At 33.5% G+C, this 20,797-nt stretch overlaps 2 protein-coding genes and 1 long non-coding RNA gene across 3 annotated transcripts; 2 read left to right on the top strand and 1 right to left on the bottom strand.

Moving 5' to 3' along the window:
- Window positions 1–330: 330 nt before the first annotated feature.
- LOC107811179 (protein AAL-toxin resistant 7) lies at window positions 331–7,852 on the top strand. The gene is made up of 2 exons (XM_016636063.2): window positions 331–5,891; window positions 7,393–7,852. Exons 1-2 carry the CDS (start codon window positions 4,747–4,749, stop codon window positions 7,439–7,441), a joined length of 1,194 nt encoding a protein of 397 aa, XP_016491549.1. The 5' UTR covers window positions 331–4,746; the 3' UTR covers window positions 7,442–7,852.
- A 1,927-nt stretch (window positions 7,853–9,779) lies between these two features.
- LOC107811181 (3-ketoacyl-CoA synthase 10-like) lies at window positions 9,780–14,328 on the bottom strand. The gene is made up of 4 exons (XM_016636064.2): window positions 13,774–14,328; window positions 12,422–13,047; window positions 10,435–10,820; window positions 9,780–10,335 (listed from the first exon to the last, which is right to left on the bottom strand). Exons 1-4 carry the CDS (start codon window positions 14,173–14,175, stop codon window positions 10,124–10,126), a joined length of 1,626 nt encoding a protein of 541 aa, XP_016491550.1. The 5' UTR covers window positions 14,176–14,328; the 3' UTR covers window positions 9,780–10,123.
- A 5,855-nt stretch (window positions 14,329–20,183) lies between these two features.
- LOC107811178 (uncharacterized) lies at window positions 20,184–20,797 on the top strand. Its single transcript, XR_001653843.2, has 2 exons — window positions 20,184–20,360; window positions 20,610–20,797. It is a non-coding gene; the product is annotated as an uncharacterized LOC107811178 (long non-coding RNA).

Here is a 20,797-nt window from a genome sequence, read left to right as displayed (position 1 = left end):
AAAGCTCAGACTTTGGTGAAACCTCATAATTTACTTGTCCCAATATTGTATATAATAGAGTTCCCTATTGATTTCATATTTTTAAAAAGAAATCCTATGTTTTTGGGAAAGATTACTGCATTTGCTTCCTACGTACACTACAGTGTCATACTCGTGAAAACACAGTAGGTGTCGGGTGCAACTCCAAATAGTTGATTGAACTTATTATTAATTGACCCTTTTAACTTTTGATTAATTTAAAGCTTATAGTTGACTGAAATTACTTTGTGCAGTGAGGTTTTAAACTAGATAGACATTAGTTGATATAATTTTTTTTTTTTTATGACAAAGGGAGCTTAGAGAAACTTTAGGTCACGGATTCAAGCCGTGGAATCCGCCACTTTCAGGGAAGGGCCGGACAAGGGTCTATTGTACGCAGCCTTATCCTGCATTTCTGCAAGAGGCTGTTTTCACGGCTGGAAAACATGACCTCCTTGTCACATGACAACAACTTTACTAGTTACGCCAAGACTCCCCTACTTATACAAGTATCAAGTAACTTTATAGACGGTTTGGATTCACCTACTGTTGCTTCTGCCCTAATTTAAATCTTAGTTTCCAAGGTTGTCAATCTAAATGCATTTTGATACCCCGAATTAAAAAAAAAAAAAAGGTTGTCAATCTAACTCTTCTTTACTTAAGACCACTCTGTTTCTGTAATTAATCATATAATCAATCTACGGTTGGTTATAAGCTAATCCCGTTTTACTGTTATTGCTGTTACTCAAATCTTCTAAAAGACTCAGAAGCCATGCCATTGGCAGGTCCAAGTAGGCATTAGAAATTAAATAGGAACTGTTTGGGAGAAAAAGCAGTAATATAGGAAAGAAAACAGAAAGAAAAGGAAGGGAGAGGTATGGAGCATTTCTGTCTTTAACAGGCTGTGTGTGAATTGCCTTTCCTAAAGGTCCAAGTTCTCTGTTTTAAGAACAGACACTAGTCATGTCAACAATTTGAACATAAATTATTGGATTTTATTACACAAATATTATTTGCATTTCATTATGCTTACATACAATTGTTTATGCAAAAGTAATGAGGTTACAAGAGTATGGAGATTCTCCTGTCAGTTTCTGTAGCCTTTTGCTGACATTTTTGATCCTGGTCCTATGGTACCAACTTACTAGCCTGCAGACAAATTGCTTGAAAACCATCAGAAGTTTTTTGCCTAAAATGCCCTCTTGTTCAATCAATTGAAAGGCAGAACGAATAGCAAAGTCTTCAACAAGAACAACTTAGAAAAAATAAGATCTAAAGTAAATTTCATACACGACTAAAACACTCATAGAAAAAATAAGATCTAAAGTAAATATACTAACATTACTAAAATATATTATCAACTAATTGGTTTCACCTATATAGATCATTTTGTTTCAAGGAAATAGGGAGGTTGACGAGGATGTCACATGTTAACTACAACAGGGTGGGTGAAATGGAGGCTTGCATCCGGTGTTATATGAAATAGGAATGTGCCACCTAAACTTAAAGACAAGTTTTGTAGAATGGTTCTTAGACCGACTAAGCTGTATGTGACAGAGCGTTAGCCAATCAAGAACTCTTATGTCCAGACGATGAAAGTAGCAGAATTGAGGATGTTGAGATAGATGTACGGGCATATCAGAATTGATAAGATTAGGAATGAAAATATTTGGGTCAGGCTAAGAGTGATTTCGGTGGAGGATAAGATGCGGGAAGCGAGATTTAGATAGTTTGAGCATGTAAAAAGGAGAAGCGCAGATGCCCCAATAAGGAGGTGTGAGATGTTGGCATTGGTGGGTCTAAAGAGAGGTAGAGGCAAGCCTAATAAGTATTAGGGAGAGGTGATTAGGTAGGATATGACATTGCTTCAGCTTACCGATGACACAACTCTTGATAGGAAGGCGTGGAGGAAGAGAATTAAGGGTTACTACATGCTATTCTTTTCGCCTTGTTTTCTTATTATCTTATTGATTTACTGTTTGATGTTACTGCTTTCTTTTCATCTTTTTTTGATCTGAGCGTCTATCGGAAATTACCTTTCTACCTTCAAGATAGGGGTAAGGTCTGCGTACACACTATCCTCTCCATACCCTATATGTGGGATTATACTAAATTTGTTGTTGTTTGTGTGCATAGATTCGAGATGATTGTAGGACTTTCCAGACAACCTTTTTCCATTTCATTGTAGGTCTACCTCGTCTCTGTTTTAACACTTTCACATCTATGGATCAATGTGTGTGCAGGGTAACGTAGGACATGTTTAAACCATCTCAAGTGAACTCTTCACACTTTATCCTTATTGTATGCTACTTGCAACTTTTGCCAAATGTGATTATTTTAATCTTGTACAATTGCTAATACATCTTAATATCCACAAATTTGCGACAAACATCTTGTGGATATAATGAACTTTAACATCTCAACATTCACTCTCATATAACATTTTCAAGTATCCTTCTATACATAATACCTTGACAACACTTTTCTATCTCAACTTTTCAACTATTTTATTTTTGATTCTATGTGTACTATTTTTCAACTTTCAACTTTTCATCTTTTCCTCCACTATTGATAAGAGAGGTTGCTCTGATGGTAAGCAACTCCCACTTTCAACCAAGAGGTTGTGAGTCACCTCAAGAGCAAGTTAGTAAGTTCTTGGAGGAAAAGATGCCGAGGGTCTATTTGGAAACAGCCTCTCTACTCCAGGGTAGGGGTAAGGTCTGCGTACACACTACCCTCCCCAGACCCCACTAATGGGATTATACTGGGTTGTTGTTGTATGTGTACTATCTTTATGTATCGCACCAAAATAGCAAAAGTAAAGTCATTGATGCTTACAATACTTTCTAGGATAATTTTTCTGGTTATATATATCTGATGACAACAGTAGCGGTTGATCTCTGAAATTGATGACCTGAGAAGGGTCAGGGCCATGTTATGAAGTTATCCTTGCCCTTCTGTGCATGAAACCGAATGACTTAATTAGCCACATAATTGGGGTTTAGTACATCTATATTTGTAGGTCCACTCTGTTTTCCTCGATCTTATATTAGTGACATCTCGTGGACGGTCGTTAAGTAATAAGATATGTGATAAAACCAGCTGTGAATTGCCGTTCTTGAGCATTGAAGGTCTTCCTTGCAGGCCTTAATTATGCAGGCCAGTGGACTACCTTTTCTATTTTTCTTCCAATGTTTTGAATTTCTTTAGTTGTTTTATTGTTTGAAGACTCCATATATAATGGGACTGCCTAACCTAACCAAAAAGATCACATGAACATATGCCATAGACTTAGTTACAGCACCGAAGTCATCAATGTCCATGAATCTTGTGAAAGTCCATTATTTCACACTTTGGATTTTCTCTAATCTTGATCTGCCTTGTATAACGGACAGTCAAATTGTTTAATTTGAATGAAATGTTTTGTTTTCTAGTTTGACCTCTCTTTTTGGACTATTAAGCTTTAGAACCAAGGTGTTCAAACTTGACTAGGACTACTTGAATAGATGTGGTTGAGCCATTCAGTCAATTTGTATATAACTTTTAACACCATTTAGTTTAAGGATTAATTTCTACCAGGTGATGTCGAAGCGGCATTCATAAATAAGTTTAAGAATCTTTTTGTATGTTAGTTATGGAATGAGACTGAGTTATCCAAAAAAGAAAAAAGGACCGATGGGTTCACAATATAGATTCTAGATTCTAACTTAAACTAATAATTCACATAATTCAATCACAGTTGCATTTAATTATCAATTTAAAGTATCTTTATACTTTTTCTTAATCATTCAATTCATCGTGCATTTGTTTATTTTAAAGGCCTAGTTGCATATATGAAATAAACATTAAAGAATTGGCTCGGTCTCAACTTGGTTCTATCATCTACACAAGCTCGATTGGACTTGTTTTAGTACTGCCAAAGCTTTGTTTGGTTCCGCTTGGACTCAATTTTGCTTGTTACTAAGACCAATGATGGAGTTATGTAGAGGCACGAGAGCTCAATTGAATCCCCTTCGTTGAAAGATTATACTGTGTAACAAATTTTTTATTATATATAATCTATTGACCCCCTTTGACATAAGAGATTTTCCTGATGTGCAAAGAGGATCAAAAGTTGCTTTTGATCATAGGTTCGAATTTTAAATGTAACTTTCTAACACTTTAATAAATTTCCTTGCATAAATCCCTGACTCGGCTATTTACTATAGCAAGTTCATGAGATTAGCTCGACTCATATCTATTTGCTCAAAGCTCAAATTAACTTATTTATAGGTCAGTCTTTTTATATGCTTGATGTTGTTATAGTTGATCCTCCAATTATGATTGAACATTATGTCTCATACCTCTCTAACTTGATTATTATATTTAAAAAGGAGAGAAGTGCTTACACTTGTAACTGTCTTTTTGTAGAGTAAAATCTGTTACGTTACTCTTCCTAACTACCCATCTAAGACAAGTAACAAAAGTTAATAGAAAAATGGGGGGAAAATAGGTATGTATTTGCAAAACTGAGAAAATTCCAAAAGAATTTAAAAACCCTAAACTGTCTCCAGCTATTTATAAGAACCCAAGAGACCCTCCTAACCTCTGCCTCTCCTCTGCATAGTGTACTTTGGTTCTCAGAAAGTGAATGACATGTTTCTTTAGACCGACCCTTCTTGCCATTTTGACCTCTCCATTCCTTCTAAAAAAGAACAAAAATCCTGTCCCAAATCCATTGAGTAAAACATGAGGGGAAGATCTTCACCAAAGAAAGGAAACTCAGCAGGAATAATGGAAGTAGAAAAGGTTGATAAACTAAAACAAGAGCCTCATCTCTCTGGTGCCTATATTAGAAACCTAGTCAAACAATTAACTTCTTCACGTACCAAAGATCCTTTAAATCCCAAAGACAATGATGATTCACTAGACAATTCAACAAAAAATGATGATAGTTTGTTTAGCGATACACATCAACTATCGTCACAGCCACCACCACCACCACAACCACCGCAGCTTAAAAAGAAACAAGTGAGGAGGAGACTCCACACTAGTAGGCCTTATCAAGAAAGGCTTCTAAATATGGCCGAGGCTCGGCGAGAGATTGTCACTGCCCTTAAGTTTCATAGAGCCGCTATGAAACAACAACAACAACAACAATCTCAGACGGGGCCACAGTCATTACAGTCTTGGCCTCAAGAATCTTCAGGAGAAGAACAAGGGAAGCTAAAATCCCGGAGAAATCCGAGGATTTATGCTTCCAACACTATAAACAATAACTTACCAAGTTACAATATGGAGAATTTCTCCAATTCAACCTTCCCTAACTGCCTTCCACAATATCCTTATTCTTGCCATGTTTCATCCTTTGGTTCCCAATTACCTTTACAAGACCACCTCAATTTTCCACTTCCTAACCAAACATTAGGCTTGAATCTCAATTTCCATGACTTTAATAATTTAGATGCAACCCCTTATTGTAGCAGCAATAACAACACCTCAATCTACTCATCATCATCCCCTTCATCTTCTTCAGATGAATTTCATTATATGGGATTATCTCAAGAAGGGGCTCCTACTATATCTCAAATGGTGAATTGTGAAGATTCAGGGTTGCATCCATCAATGGATGACCAAGAAATGGCAGAGATCAGATCAATAGGGGAGCAACATGAGATGGAGTGGAATGACACACTCAATTTGGCAACTTCAGCTTGGTGGTACAAGTTCTTGAAAACCATGGAAATTGACCCTGATCATGAGAGTAATGTTGGTGAGGATTATGGGTGTTATCCATTTGATGAAGTTATGGAATTCCCAGCCTGGTTGAATCCAAATGAAAGCTGCTTGCAACAACAGGTTGATGAAACCTATTCTGATCCTACCTTACCATGGTAATAATTTCTTACTCTTTTCATTGATCTTTTTGTTTTAATATTATTATCTCTTTTTACCGAGTAAAATTAAATCATAGGAAATGTTTTTTGTTCCTAGGTCCTGTTACTGTACAACCTCGGAATGCTCTTTGTTTATTTTTTATTCATCTTTTTACCATCTTTTGCGTGGAAACAACCTTCCGCCGAAATACAAAGTAATATTGAGTAAAAAAAAATATTATTTGTATTAGGTGTTTACATCACCAATAATATCTTAACATGCATCTTCCGCACACTCTTTAATAACCTAATTACAATGTGTTAATATGTATTTTCACCTCAAATATTGCTTAATCATACTAAAGTACATTAGTTTGAAGCAAACATCGGAAGCGAGTAAATTAGTTTGGCACCATTACTATTTGAGAAGTCTACGAGGTTATTCTTTGACCCTGTATTTCTTAAATATTTTATAAATATTTTGAATTATGAATTATTATGACTTATAATACTTTTTATATGGTTTTGCAAAAATATAAATTTATTTTTAAAAATTTGAAGAATTTATGTCCAAATTCACAGTCAAAGTGAAGCACTTTGACCCTTACCGAATTGTGCCAATTTTTTTAAAACGGAGTGAGTAATTATTGTGCTTAATTATACTCTGTATGACCTATATGTCATGAGTTTGAGCCGTGAAATTAGCCACTGATGCAAACATCAAGGTAAATTACATATAATATATCTTTCGGGGTGCGACCCTTCCCGGATTCTACACGAATACATGATACTTCGTGCATTGGATCTGCCCTTTAATTATTGGGGTACAGGCATACAGCTAATGTTCTGCACATAGAGCAGAAGCTTACAAGTATTTTTGGAGTTGCCCAGTCATTTTCTTACATCAGATTTTGTTAAATTTTAACCCAAAGCCTCCAGATTTATCCCATAATACTTAAATCTTTTTGCTCAGAACAATAATCAGTAGATTTATAAACAAGTTGTTCTAATTGGCTTGAAAAGATAATAAATATCCTGTCAAAAACTGATGCGTGGTTAAGCAACACCAGTAACATCATGTTTTGTTAGTATTAGTACACAGAAGCATGGGTCTTTGCTAGTATTGACACGTCAAGCGGTGGAAGAAATGAAAGTGACAACCCATTGGTCCCACCTTTATTTTTGGTTTCTTTTTGCTTTTTCTTTTTTGGTTTGGTTGTGTCAGTGGGAAAATATTGAATTTGTAATTATCTCTTGTGAATTTTCGGTTAGTAATCATGCAGCCAAATTGCATTTTTATTTAATACTCCAACTAAAAGAAGGAAGTTGATGTTGTTTTTATTTATTTATTGTTTACTTATATCATCATCATCATCATCAAATCTTTGACCTTTATGTTAACTGTTCTTTTTCTTTTTCAAGTATATTATAATTTATCTACTGAATATTCGTTTTTCATTATGTCACTAAACTACTACCCTCTCAATATATATTCTTATTTTAAATTATTGTGTTACAGTATGGACATTGAAGAAATTGAAGGAATGGATGCAGAGTGGTTAGCTTAAAAGAAGAAGATTGATTGGTTTTTGTCATAATCAAATCTTTGGCTTTTACATTGAAGCCCCAAATTGCTGCTTTTTTCCTTTTTCCTTTGGGAAAGGAGGATTTTAAAGTTTTCCTTTTCTTTGTTTTTTTAATTAGTAATAAAGGCGTTTGCTACAAATCGCAGTCTCTAGAGAAAAATAATAGATGAGGGAGAAATTAGTATACGTTGTCTCCCAGTTTTCCTTTTCCATCAATTATGAGAGATCTGATATTTAATGGTTCTCATCATTGTAGATTTTATAGCTAGAAAAATTTTGTACCCTATTTGGTTGTGATATATCTTCACAAGAATATTTTAGAATTTCTGGGGCAAAATTATTGAAGAGAAAGCTTCCAAGTTTCATAAGAAAAGGGTCACCACTTTTTCTGAACTTCTTTTATCCTTGAATCACAAATAAATGTTTCTACATCAATTTAATTGGTTACTGAGGTTAATCTTAGGAATATGCATTTCACTATTACCAATTTAAAACATTTGGAGATGGGGCAAGTTGCTTTTTAATTTTTAAATTATTCCATACAAGGAAAACGTTGTACCAAGAAGTTCAAAAAATTCTCTCACGTTGTGCAATAGACCTCTTGCACACTAATGAGATTATCTTCAAGGGTGTTTGAATTAATTGCCTGTTTTAATTTTTATTTTTTCCAAATGTTTGGTTATATTGGGGATTCGAGAAGAAGGGAAAGGGGATAGTAAAAATTGAACCAACGTCTATTATATACACATGAACCCACAGGTGACGCTAGCCACCGTGACTCAACGTAATGTGCGTCTTTCTAGATTTTTTTTTCCAAATAAAAGCTTTAATATATACTCCCTCCGGTCCAAAATAAGTGATTTTTTGTGGTCCAAAATAAATGATTTTTCCATATTTCAAGAATGAATTTCCTACATTGCCCTTGGAGTAATTAATGTTGGAGTATTTATGTGAAGAGATAGTAAAGGTTAATATGGTCAATTTCATTGGTAATTAATGTTAAAAGGTGAATTTCTTAATATGTGTGAAAACAACCAAAAAATCACATATTTTGAACCGGAGGGAGTAACTAACAAAAAATATCGTTGCATGTAGTTACGTGACTAACAAAGTATATAAACGTTGGAAGGGTGAAATTTAGCTTGAGAATATTATTAATGCATAAACTACATTTTCTAGGGCAATTCTTAAGCTTTCTTGCAGCTTCAATCTCAAATGATGGTAAAAGAACAACATCATGAACAACCAATAGTAGATTCTTGAATTTCCTCTAAACTATAGTACTCCTAGACAAGTGGGGTTGCTCTGATGGTAAGCAACCTTCACTTCCAATCAAGAGGTTGTGAGTTCGAGTCTCCCCAAGAGCAAGGTGAGAAGTTTTTGGAGGGAAGGATGCCGGGGGTCTATTTGGAAACAGCATCTCTACTTCAGGGTAGGGGTAAGGTCTCCGTACACACTACCCTCCTCAGATCCCACTAAGTGGGATTATACTGGGTTGTTGTTGTTGTTGTATAGTACTCCTAATAAAGACCGAATCTTCAACATCTCTAAGAGCACTATTACACAAATTTCCAGGCCATTTTGTCTTCTTTATCACATGTTCCACAGATTGTGAATAATTAAATATAAGCTGTTGAGCTTAAGGAGATTTTATATATAAACTTTTTATCGGCAAAATACTACCTGCTATTGCAGTATTGCGTAGTGCTAGTATATTTGCCTTTTCAGTTTCAAGCTTTTTTTTAATTTCCATGCACTTCTAAAAAGGGCGAAATTTGGTAGAATAATTTTTTAATATTTTTTTGGCCAAAGATTGAAGAAATGTAAAAAAAGAAAAAATAATGATGAGATTCTGATTGGCTATTTCTGGGTTTTCCTCCTTTTTCTTTTGTTTCAAATTAAGAGTTGTAGTACTGATTGTGAGTTTTGAAACAACAATTGAACTTATACTTCGGGAAATTAGAAGGAAAAAGGGGGAATAATCAAGCTATGCATGTGGTGCTAGCTAGCTGTATGTGGAAAACTTTGTTGAGTATAGGTAATCAAAGATGTAATTTGTTATTTTATTGCATATGTAGCTGGATTGCGGCTGATAATTTGGACCGTTATTTTTTCTGTAAGGGAACCATAATTTAGGATTTTACAGGGCAACGGAGACTGGATATATATATATATATATATATATATATATATATATATATGGAGAGAGAGAGAGAAAAGTGATATGACAAAATAAAGCTCACACCTTTTCTTACTTATGTCTCAACAAATACAAAATGAGAAGAAAGAAAAGAGATAAACAAAGAAATACAAACAAGAATAATACATAAAATATTTGTTTATCGATCAGCAATGTATAATGTCATAATACATTTATTACACAAATTGTCGACAATAACAAAGATATGCTCTCTATATTTGCATGACCATTACTTATATATAATGATGTAAAGATCAATTCTTGAAGATTAAGGTGAACATCATATCTAAAGGCCAAGGCCAAAATTTATATTGGAAAGAACCTATATATATGTTTGTTAATCCTTTCCACAAAATCAACTTAATTATAATAACGTAACCAATATATTCTTGACTATACATTTATATAGTCATTCATTCAAGATCTCCATCTTGTTACTCCAAATCTTTCATGAAAATCCACACTTATTGTGTGAGAGACTGAGGGTACATATCAACGCAATCAATCCAAGGATTTGTTGAAGGCTTTTTAACACGGCGAATGGCTTTCCAAACAGCACTGTTACACTTAAAACCTGAACCAAAAGCAATTTGCCACACACGATCACCTCTCGTAATTTTCTCCTTAGCCTCCAAATAAGCCAACTCATACCAAATGCTGCTACTAGACGTGTTACCTGTCGAAGACATAATATAATTAGGTAATTAGAAACGTTCTTTTTTATAACAGTCGTTTAAGCTTTTAGATAAGATATAGTCGCACAATTCAGTATTACCAAATCGGTGCAGTGTGGCCCGAGAAGCTTCCATATTATTCTCACTCAGCTCTAAGTTCCTTTGAAGCTCATCAAGGACAGTTTTGCTGGCTGCATAAAAACAAAAGTGCTCGAAGGCGAGTTTGTAGTCTGGAATATAGGGCTTATTGGCCAGTTGGGAAGTGGAATTGCCTTTGGCATTATTATTATTATTATTATTATTTTTATTGCCAAATAAGTGTCTCCAGACTAGGTTTCCAAAGAAGAAGAGTTGTTCTGATAAAGGTAGAACCAAAGGGCCTAATGTGGTAATGTTGGTTTTCAGAGCATCTCCTCCAACTTCTACTAAATCTTTGCTGATCCTTAGTCCCTTGTAACGTTGGCTATCTTCTTCTTGGTAGATGCACCTGAGGAATGTATTAAATTCACTTACATTAGCCAGTGGCATATATAACTAGGAACTACTACACCTAATGTGAACCTGTGACACGAGCAATTTTAACTATTTTTGCTACTACACTAAAATATTCTGATATGTTAATTAAGAAAGTTCAGCAAATTATGTATATGCAAAGATATTTATTTTTGTTCTAACAGTACATAATTTTCTGACGGAGGAAATTCAATTCAACCTCATATATAGCTCCAACCCTACGTTTAGCAATTATGTTTTGCTAAATGAACTTTTGTTTTTACACTGTTTAATGTGAGAGGTACCATCGATTAGCTAGGATGATAGGTTACTAGATGAACACCCAAAGGCACCAAGGATGAAGCAGTAAAAGCACGCGTAATAACTAATTTTATGGGTTATATGCTAAATCATTTATGCCACTATCTAAAAATAATCAGATATTTAAGTTGTGACTTTAAAGTAATGCTTAAATCATTTATGTCACTTTACTAGAATATTTTCATATGTCAAGAGAACTTAATAGTTTTTATATATATTCAAAAAAGAAAATTATTTTTGCTGTGCATAATATAATTTTCGTTTGGCCTTTTTAAGGAGCAACATAGGGTCAAATGTTTCTAAAGTTAACGATAGTCTCATTTGTATCTCCAGAAAAAACCATGCATGTGATATAGACATAGTAATTATTATGACATCCAGATTAATTATTGTGTACTATATTTTCAAATTAATTGTTTATGAGAGAAGAGCTAGTTTATATTAAGCATAATTTTATGGGAATCAGCTGACACAAGTAAGATAAATATTATTGTATTTTCTTAGTCTTTAAAGATACCTCTTGTTCACTTATTTCCCAAAGAGTAGATCAACCTAATGAAAAGGAGGCAAATGCAGGTCCATGCTCTGTCCCCCCCCCCCTCCCCCCCCCAAAAAAAAGTTAATGCATTGTTTAATTTGGTTAGCTTAACTGCTAGTCCCATTTAAGTCAACGACTATTAAATTAATCTTTTATGAACAGCCTTTTACATTAAAATATCGACGAAATTTTTAAGAACAGAAATGTGAAGATAAATGGTATGTTGGTCCCAGAAAGCCATTTATTAGACAGCTGGGACATTATCTGGTTCTAATAAATGGCTCAACCGTATAGTTTGAAATTAAACTATACCCCCTCTTCAAGTACCGATATATATGTATCACCTAGCTAGCTAACATTAAATGCAAGCTCGCTATACCAGCACAATTTCTGATAGCAACAATTATGTTTTGACAAATATATATATTTTTGAGCTTCCTTTAAAAACTGAAATTTTGAAATGAATTGGTCATATAATTCAACATAGTACTAGAGCTGGCAGGGATCTTAGTTTCAAATCTTACCGAGGCTAACTAGCTATAACAACAAAAAAATACATGTGAAAATGGATCAAGTGAGCATGCATGCGAGCAGGCGTGTTGAAGATATACTAACCAAATAAATATATGATTTGCCTAACTACTTAAATTTTTAAATGAAATAGTCACACAATTAACCAATAAAAAAAAATTCGTGCTTAAAACTGTATTTTAAATTGTACGTAAAGAAAAACTTACCTGAATGCCCGATCATTGGAAGCTTTGTGTGTCCTGACGATGTGCTCGAGGCTGTACTTAGCACGGCGGTAGTCACGGCGGCGATTAGAGAGGAGAAGGGCGGAGCAACCCATCCGAAAAAAGCAATTAGGTATAAGCATAGACCTTTCTTTACCTGGATACCAATTAAATCCAACCATTTCAGCACTAACCACCACTGCATAACTATTCGGGTTAGCTTGTAACATGTCACGTGCCAAATCCAATGCTATAATCCCAGCACTGCAACCCATTCCTCCTAAATTAAAACTAAGTATATTTCCTCTCATTTTGTAGTGATTTATTATCATTGCTGAAAGTGAAGGTGTTGGGTTGAAAATGCTACAGTTCACCACTAATATTCCAACGTCCTTTGGTCGAATCTTCGTCTTTTCGAACAGTTCGTTGAGTGCGCCGAACATAACCATTGATGCCTCGGCTCGGCCTTCTTTCATGGTGGCGGTGTTTTCCGACGATCCAATGACTTTTGGGACGTAAGTTTCGTCGCCAATTCCAGAGGATTCTAAGATTCTTTTCTGAAATTCGAGACTTGGTTCGTCGAATTTGCCGGATTTTCTTGCTAGCTCAATGAACTGTTCCTTTGTTACCTGCCCATATTGGCATGCCATGCAATAAGAATAAGGTTAATTAAGTTATACACACTACAGTGCGTACGAAGTTTTACATTATCAGTGAAATTTAATTTGTCATAACATATTTCTTACTTTATTTTAGAGGTATCGAATCATGTTTGGAAATAACTTAATTTGATGGTGCAGAAATAACATATAGAGCATAAAACTTAAACGCTCGAGCATATAAGTTTAGTTTCAAATTTCTATAGAACAAAATACAGGGATCTAATTTTAAAATTGGCAATCTCCGAATTCGTCTCTTTTTCTACCTCAATTTAGTGCAATTTGTTCCATATAGTTTTCATTCTAGAAATTAAAATAAATAATAAATGATAAAAAATAAAAGATAATCTGCTGGCACGAGCTCCTATTCAAAGTAGATTTTTTCTCCTGCTGCTTTTTTTTTTTTCGATATAGAGGAGGGAAAAAAGAGAGTCAGCTAGCTTCCTACGTTTTACGAACACGAAAATAGAGCTTAAAAATTTGGAGAAAATATTGTAATAAGATAATTACAATTTTACCTTTCATATATTACTAGTTTTCAAATATCTAGCTTCTTTTATAAAAAGTCAACTAGTCGTATATGTTTTTATTTCATGATTCACATAGAAATTGTTAACTAATGATCTAACTACAAAAAGTGATGGATTATTTTGAACAAGAAGGCCACATGCATTAATAATGAGTAACAAAAATTACCTTAAGATCATCACTTGGTTTGTAACATGCAAAATCAAGAAGGTAAATAGGTCTTGGCTTAGACATGATGTAAAGAGAGAGAGTGAACACAAAAAGTGCTACAAATGACAAGACTGTAGCCAAGTCATAACAAGCTGCGTTATCCCAAACTTTCCTCCACAGCTCCTCTCTACTAAGGCTGCCCACTTCAGCACTGAAAACCAACACCAACACTGGCACTGTAGCCAAATATATTCCATGGTTTATCAAGTAATGATACCCTAATTTCACATATTTTAGGTTTACTGACTGCAAGAAATCCGGCAAACGCCTCCGTACCCTAACGGAGAACGTTTGAGATCCCCCATCTGATATCCCACGGTTCACAATCTCCGTTGATAGAAGATGTTCTTCTCTAGCCATATTTTGAGACTGAGACGTAATTATTGTCGTTGATTTTTTTCTTCCGATGAAACTGTGTACGTAGAAATATAGGGATAATGTCTCTTTTACATACAAGATAATGAAAGGAGGTGAAAGTCTTGGGAGTATTTATTTATTTTGGAATGTAAGGATGGGAAAGGAATTAGGTGAAGAGAGCATTAATGTGGGCACCCAACTGAGAGAGGTGTAGTTGGGTGCTATCAACTAGCCATAAATTCTTGTAACGCATTTATGACAAAGTAGTTCGAAATTATGCAAATGACTTCACTGCTTTGTGCATGCAAACTTGCTATGTTATTACATCTTTGATGGTATTTCCATTTAGGAAAAAGAAGTAAATACATATCGTGAAACCTTCCCACCATCTTTTCCTTTTACAGTAAGTCCGTTAGGTGTTTCCAGCTCATGAACCCCAAGGACAAATAATTAATTGCCCTTCTTATTTGATTTATTTACGTTTCTCTAATAAGGGTATTCAAGGAAAACCAAAAAAAGAAATTGAAAGATTTACTAGATTGTGTAATATTCTTAATCTTTCTAAAATAATTGAACATAGGTGAACATGGTGTTGCATACATGCCAGCTAGTTTATTATACAATATGGTAAAATGGGCTTATTATTGCTCTGTAGTACTTTATTGCTAATTGAAGCAAAAGAAAAGAAAGAGGTCCCGCCTAATACAGGTGAATCTCAGTTAGAAGTGCTCGAATATAGGAGAAATAAGGTGATGAGGAAGCTAAAAATTGAACTTTAGACCATAAGCATCTTCTCGATTACATTTCAAAATCTAGCCATTGGTCAACGATTTTAGAAAGACAATGTAAATGGGAATTTCTTTTATGAATATTTTTCCTAAATAAGTAATCAGCCAGTGTATTAAACAATTGTTGTTATACTTTTAAAGTATTGGACACTTTGCTGGGTACCCTATATCAAAGAGTGTACCATTTTAAAAATACATAAATACTAGTATTACATAATCACTACAAAAAATATGTTAAATTGTGACGGTTTATTTGTGACGGTTATAAAAACTCACTATTAATTCATTTTCTGATGTTTTTCTCAACCCACACAAAATAATTTATTTTGTGGCGGTTTTATTGTGAAGGTTTGCAAAACTGCCACAATTTGTACAATTTGTACAATTTGTGGCGGCTATTAACTCCCACAATTTTATTACATTCATCTTATACTTATATATAATAAAAATATTTGTACTTATTAATTTATAGCGTGAGTTACATCTTTTCAACAGATATCAGGTTTGAAATGTCCTGCAAATACTTTTTCATTTTATAAACCCTCAGCATAAGTGGAAATTTTGATTTACAAAGACATATTTACATTTAGCAATTGTAGATATCTAATTTTTGCCCCCACGATCATCATAGTCATGTATTGATGGCATAAATTGAATACTCCTAAATCATAAGAATAATATTTTATTTTCATTTGGTTTTAGATAATTTCACTTTTGAAAGGAAATAGAAAATTGCAAAAATTTGCACATGAGTTTTCTTTTAGTTTCATAATTTTAGGAGTTTCACATTTGCATAAATAATTTTAGGAATTTGCAACTCTATTATATATTTTATCTAATATAAGAATTTTAAAATTTTTAAATATTAGATGAATAGTTTTAATTAGTTTTTCTGTGAATTTGTTCTGTATTTCAACTTATTGTTTTTCTGAATGCTTTGTTTGGTCCTTGATCTCTTTATTTATTAACTGTATAGTGTACAATAAAATTATACTAGTATTAGTAACCATGAGATGCGCAGACACAAATCATGTCAAATTTGATTGAATTATCTGAATTATGTGTAAATAACCTTGAAATATAAATCTTCAGATAAAATATATATATAATTGTTAGATATTTATTAAGAAGTGAGGCATTAAACTATTTTCCAAATCTCGTAAAAGATAACTTTTACATTTTCCTCCTTGTACATTATCTTCCCTACTATGAAAATTTAATAATTTTTTACATTAATATTTTAAATACAATTGAAATAATATCATATTTTATTTTAAATTATATCCTTGAGTTAGTCTAAATTATTATTACATAAGTTTTTTGATTATTATGTTTCAAATCTGTTGAGTTTTCTCAAAATTATCTTTTGTATTACATTCAATTAAATTTTCTTTCGTTTTTAGTTTCATTATTAAATTTGACTTTAATTTTTATAAGTAAAATTTCTTGCATTAGACATTTATTTTATATTTTTTATTAATTTTTTCGTCTAGTAACACTTTAATTTCGTCGTCCTATCATATCTTTGAGTGTTCTCATCTATAATTTAAGAACTATTTAATGTTAAGCTTAAATAGTCTTTCCCTTCCATTTCTAATATTGAATTTTTAATTAATTTTATTAATTTTACGTTATCTAATATATAGTATTATCACATTTTCATACTGGTTTTATTAACTTGCCACTTATTTAATATCATTATGCACTACTATAATATAGACAAATATATATATTTTTTAAATTTATATAAAAAAATTATTTTATTTAAAATTATAGATCAAAATTATCAGATTATTTAAATTTATCAATAGTATTTATATAGGTCGAAATTCTTAGATTATTTAAATTTTTCAATAGTATATATAAATAGTGTACATTTTTTACTGAATTTTATTTTCTAAATTAATTCTCTATATAAATATTCTCACATTATCTCTAATTTATTTTTATTTTATCTATTAGACTTGAGTTATGTAGTTGTATTTACAATATGGTCCTTTTAGCATAATAGGAAAAAAAATTCTCAACTAAATTTAAATAAGGTTTATCCTTCTTTTTTCTTTATGATGAATTTTTAAATTTTTTATTTTCTCTATTTATTTTTTATTTTTGCTATAATATTATTCCACCAGATGTTGACTTATGTGTAGAAGATCTCGGATGTGAATTCTGATAGTTAGGATAGTTTTATTAGGTGATTTTGGACTTAGGAGCATGTTCATAATATAATTTGGAGGTCCCTGGTAGAATTATGCTTGAATTGGAGAAATTAAAAATTTGGCGTTTTTCAGTTAGTAGTGAAAACCTTGATATCGGGGTCGGAATGGAATTTTAAAAATTGGAATAGGTCTGTTATGTCATTTGTGATGTGTGTGCAAAATTTCAGGTCATTCGGGTGAGGTTTGATAGGTTTCGGCATCATTTGCAGAATTCGAAGCATTTGGAGGCCGAGTCGAGAGGCAAGGGCATCACAGGTTAGAGTTTTGTCCGATTTGAGGTAAGTAATGATCGTAAATCTTGTCCTGAGGGTATGAAGCCCCGGAGTTCACATCGTTTCACTATTTTGAGGTGACGGCACGCTAGATGACGAGCGTGAGGGTGTGCACCGTTGGGGATTGTGACTTGGTCCGTCCTGTAGTGACTATTGAGTTGCGTATTTGACTGAAAACTATTTGATACTTATATGCTTTGGAAAGTATTACTATGTTTTGGGATGAATGCCATATTTGGGCCTCGTGCCAAGCTGTTGGACTATAAGGGGCTTTTTACTACTGTTTCCTCACGGTTTTAGTTTAAGATATGTACTTAGTCATGCTATATTTTACTGATTTTATAACTCAGTCGTATTTACTCCATTTTGATGCATAAAATGATATTTTGGGCTGAGCACCCTATTTTATTAATAGCCCGAGTGGCTTGAGAGGTTTCTGACTAAGTGAGGCCCTCGGCCTGTGTTGTGAGGATATCCTGGGATCGGGTTGCGCGCCGCAGCATGTTGTACTGATTTGTGATATATGAGAGTCCAAGGGCCTGATTTATTATGCCATGAGATGGCTTGTTATAGCGCTTGGGCTGTAGGAGCCCCTCCGGAGTCTGTACACCCCAGTGAGCGCGGGTACCCTAAGAGAGTGATATGATGTTGCCTGAGGGATTGTTCTTGATTCATGTTGTGCTTGAGGGGCTGATTACGAGTGATTGTGAGGTTGACCGAGGGGCTAATTTTGAGTGATGTTATGCCCGAGGAGCGGTTTATGATACATGTTTTGCCCGAGGGGCTATTTATAATTTTTATCACTTTTACTCTAAACTTCATTGAACCTCTGTTGAAATTATTGTAAAAATATCTTCAAACGATTTTTACTGAAAAATGGATTTTAAATGAGATGATTTGACTATATTCTGTTTTGAAGGCAGGTTGTACTTACTGTGATTTCATGATGTGGATTTATGTGTTTCTTACTGTTCAGTCTTTATTTACTTTTAGTACTTACTGAGTTGACCTACTCACATTACTCCCCGCACCTTGTGTGCAGATCCAGGAGTTGCTGGACGTGATAGCGAGCGCTGATCTTTCATCCGTCGCGGATATTCGGAGTCGGCAAGGTAGCTGCATGGCATTCACAGCCTTGCTCTTCTCCCTCTTATCTTCCTTAGACTATATTAGTGTTTTCCAGACTGTGATAGTCTTAGTTGTATTCAGACAGCTCTTAGTAGATGCTCGTGACTTGTGACACCCCGATGTCGGGCCTTTATTCTTTCCGCACTTGTTATTTAGACTTATGCTGTGAAGGTTTATTAATTAATAGCTTGAAACATCGTTATTATGAAATATCGATTTTGTTTTGGGATTGTGTAGGCTGGCCTAGTTTCATAATTGTTGCCATTACGACTGGGTTGGTTTTGGGGTCGTGACACTTTTAAACTTAAAATAACCGTCACCCAATTAAGATAATAATCATAAAAAAATATTTTCTTATTTGTTTGAGCACATTATATCTAATTGATGTAATGATATTTCCACTAGAGCTGCTTATCGGGCGGATCAGGCAGTTATTTGCGTTTAACGGTTCGGCTTATCAGTTATCAATTTTTAAATGTATTAATCCTCTAGCCATCCTATAAGATATCAGACAAATTAGTATCGATTTACCTATTATCGGGCGGTTATCAGGCGGTTTATCGGTCTATTTGTATATCTTCTATGTAAGTTTACCTATTTTCCTGGAGATGCATATGATATTCTTTGAGTTCTAGAAAAATAATTATGCAATTAGATGTTTAGTGACTTGACTGAAATTATTACTGATTTCATCCACTGAATTAATGAGATGCATTATTACCTTAATTAACAGTATAATACAATGGTGAATGATGACCACTAAGGCACTAATCGGGAAAAATAAAAAAGAAAAGGCATGTATTTTGGCTACCAATACAAACACTTGTTAATGGGAAATTGGAAATTGATACTTGATGCTTGACACTTGATAGTAGCTATATCGTTAGGATGGAAGTCATATATATATACTTAAACGGTTAACGGATTATCCGTTAAGAAAATTGAATAATCCACCCTCAAACCGATAAGTCATTAATAAAATAAATTTAATCCGTTCCCCGTCCGTTAAACCATTAACCCAATAACAATAAGCCATTAAGCTTCGATTTCGGTTCGGATTTCGATTTCGGTTCGATTTTGAACACCACTAATTTCCACTATCATTTTACTTTTTTATGTAATGTTTCTAACTATAAGAATCCTTATTTTAGAAAAGCTTTTAAAATCTATTTACTATAAATATTTGTGTCAATCTTGATTGATATTTTACCATTAATTGAATCTGACCAAAACTAATTTGTCTTAATACTTATTAGATTAGATTTGTCTAAATCTATTTAGATTATTCTTTAAAAGTACCAAGTGACATTTTCTCAATAAGCAACTTGGCTTAATGCCATGCTTCACTATCCTCTTTTTAATATAACATAGATATAGATTCAGATATTTAACTATGTTTAGGCATGAATATTATCACTTTAGTTTTACTTTCTCATGTTTCATTTTTTAAAGGTAAAAAAAGAATAAAATAGAGAAAAAGTAAGCTGCAAAAAGACAAATTTAGAATGCCAGCTTCAAATTTACTTTACAATTAGGTGATAATTAGGTAAAAGACTCAATTTACTCAGAGCCCAACTTCTTAATGCACGTTCTCTGAAGTTAATTTAGGGCTCAAATTCCCTCTCTTCCACTCACGAGTTCTTTCAGGAGATGGAGGAAGTTATATATTGACACCCTCTCTTCATCATCTTCTCTACAAAGGGAAAAATTAATGGTTCCTTCTCCGTCTAATCTGACAGCGTGGGATCATTAGCCAACCAGCTTATTGCACAAGGCAAAAGGTACAAAACAGATAATAACAAAGAAGATTCGTTTTACTATAGTTGTTAATTCGTTTTATTTGTTGTTTTCATTTGTTTTACTCGTATAGTGATCTTCTGTACCTTCCGACCTACTCATCTCCAACGTTGATCGAAAGGTTTTTCTCATATTTGTGTTCAATCTAGTTTACTTCTTTCTTGTAACGGGTTGTGTATTGCTAATTTTTTTTATCAATTTCTAATAAAATACTCTTTTTTTCATTGTTTCAGCAAAGTGTCATGGAGAGTGCGCCTACTTCGCTCGTGGATGTAGAGTATCCTTAGATGGATGCAGTACCAATCACCAAACAAATACTTAGAATTTTTATTATATTTATTTTTTGTGGAACCGCACTAAATTATGCAATGTTTGGATTATTGTATTACTACTTTAGTTTGATATGATTTTGGATTTTCAA

The sequence above is a fragment of the Nicotiana tabacum genome, chromosome 1 (assembly GCF_000715075.1).
Source record: "Nicotiana tabacum cultivar K326 chromosome 1, ASM71507v2, whole genome shotgun sequence".
Lineage (NCBI taxonomy): Eukaryota > Viridiplantae > Streptophyta > Magnoliopsida > Solanales > Solanaceae > Nicotiana > Nicotiana tabacum.
Note: the sequence above shows the minus strand (reverse complement) of the source record. Positions and strands in the feature narration are given on the sequence as shown.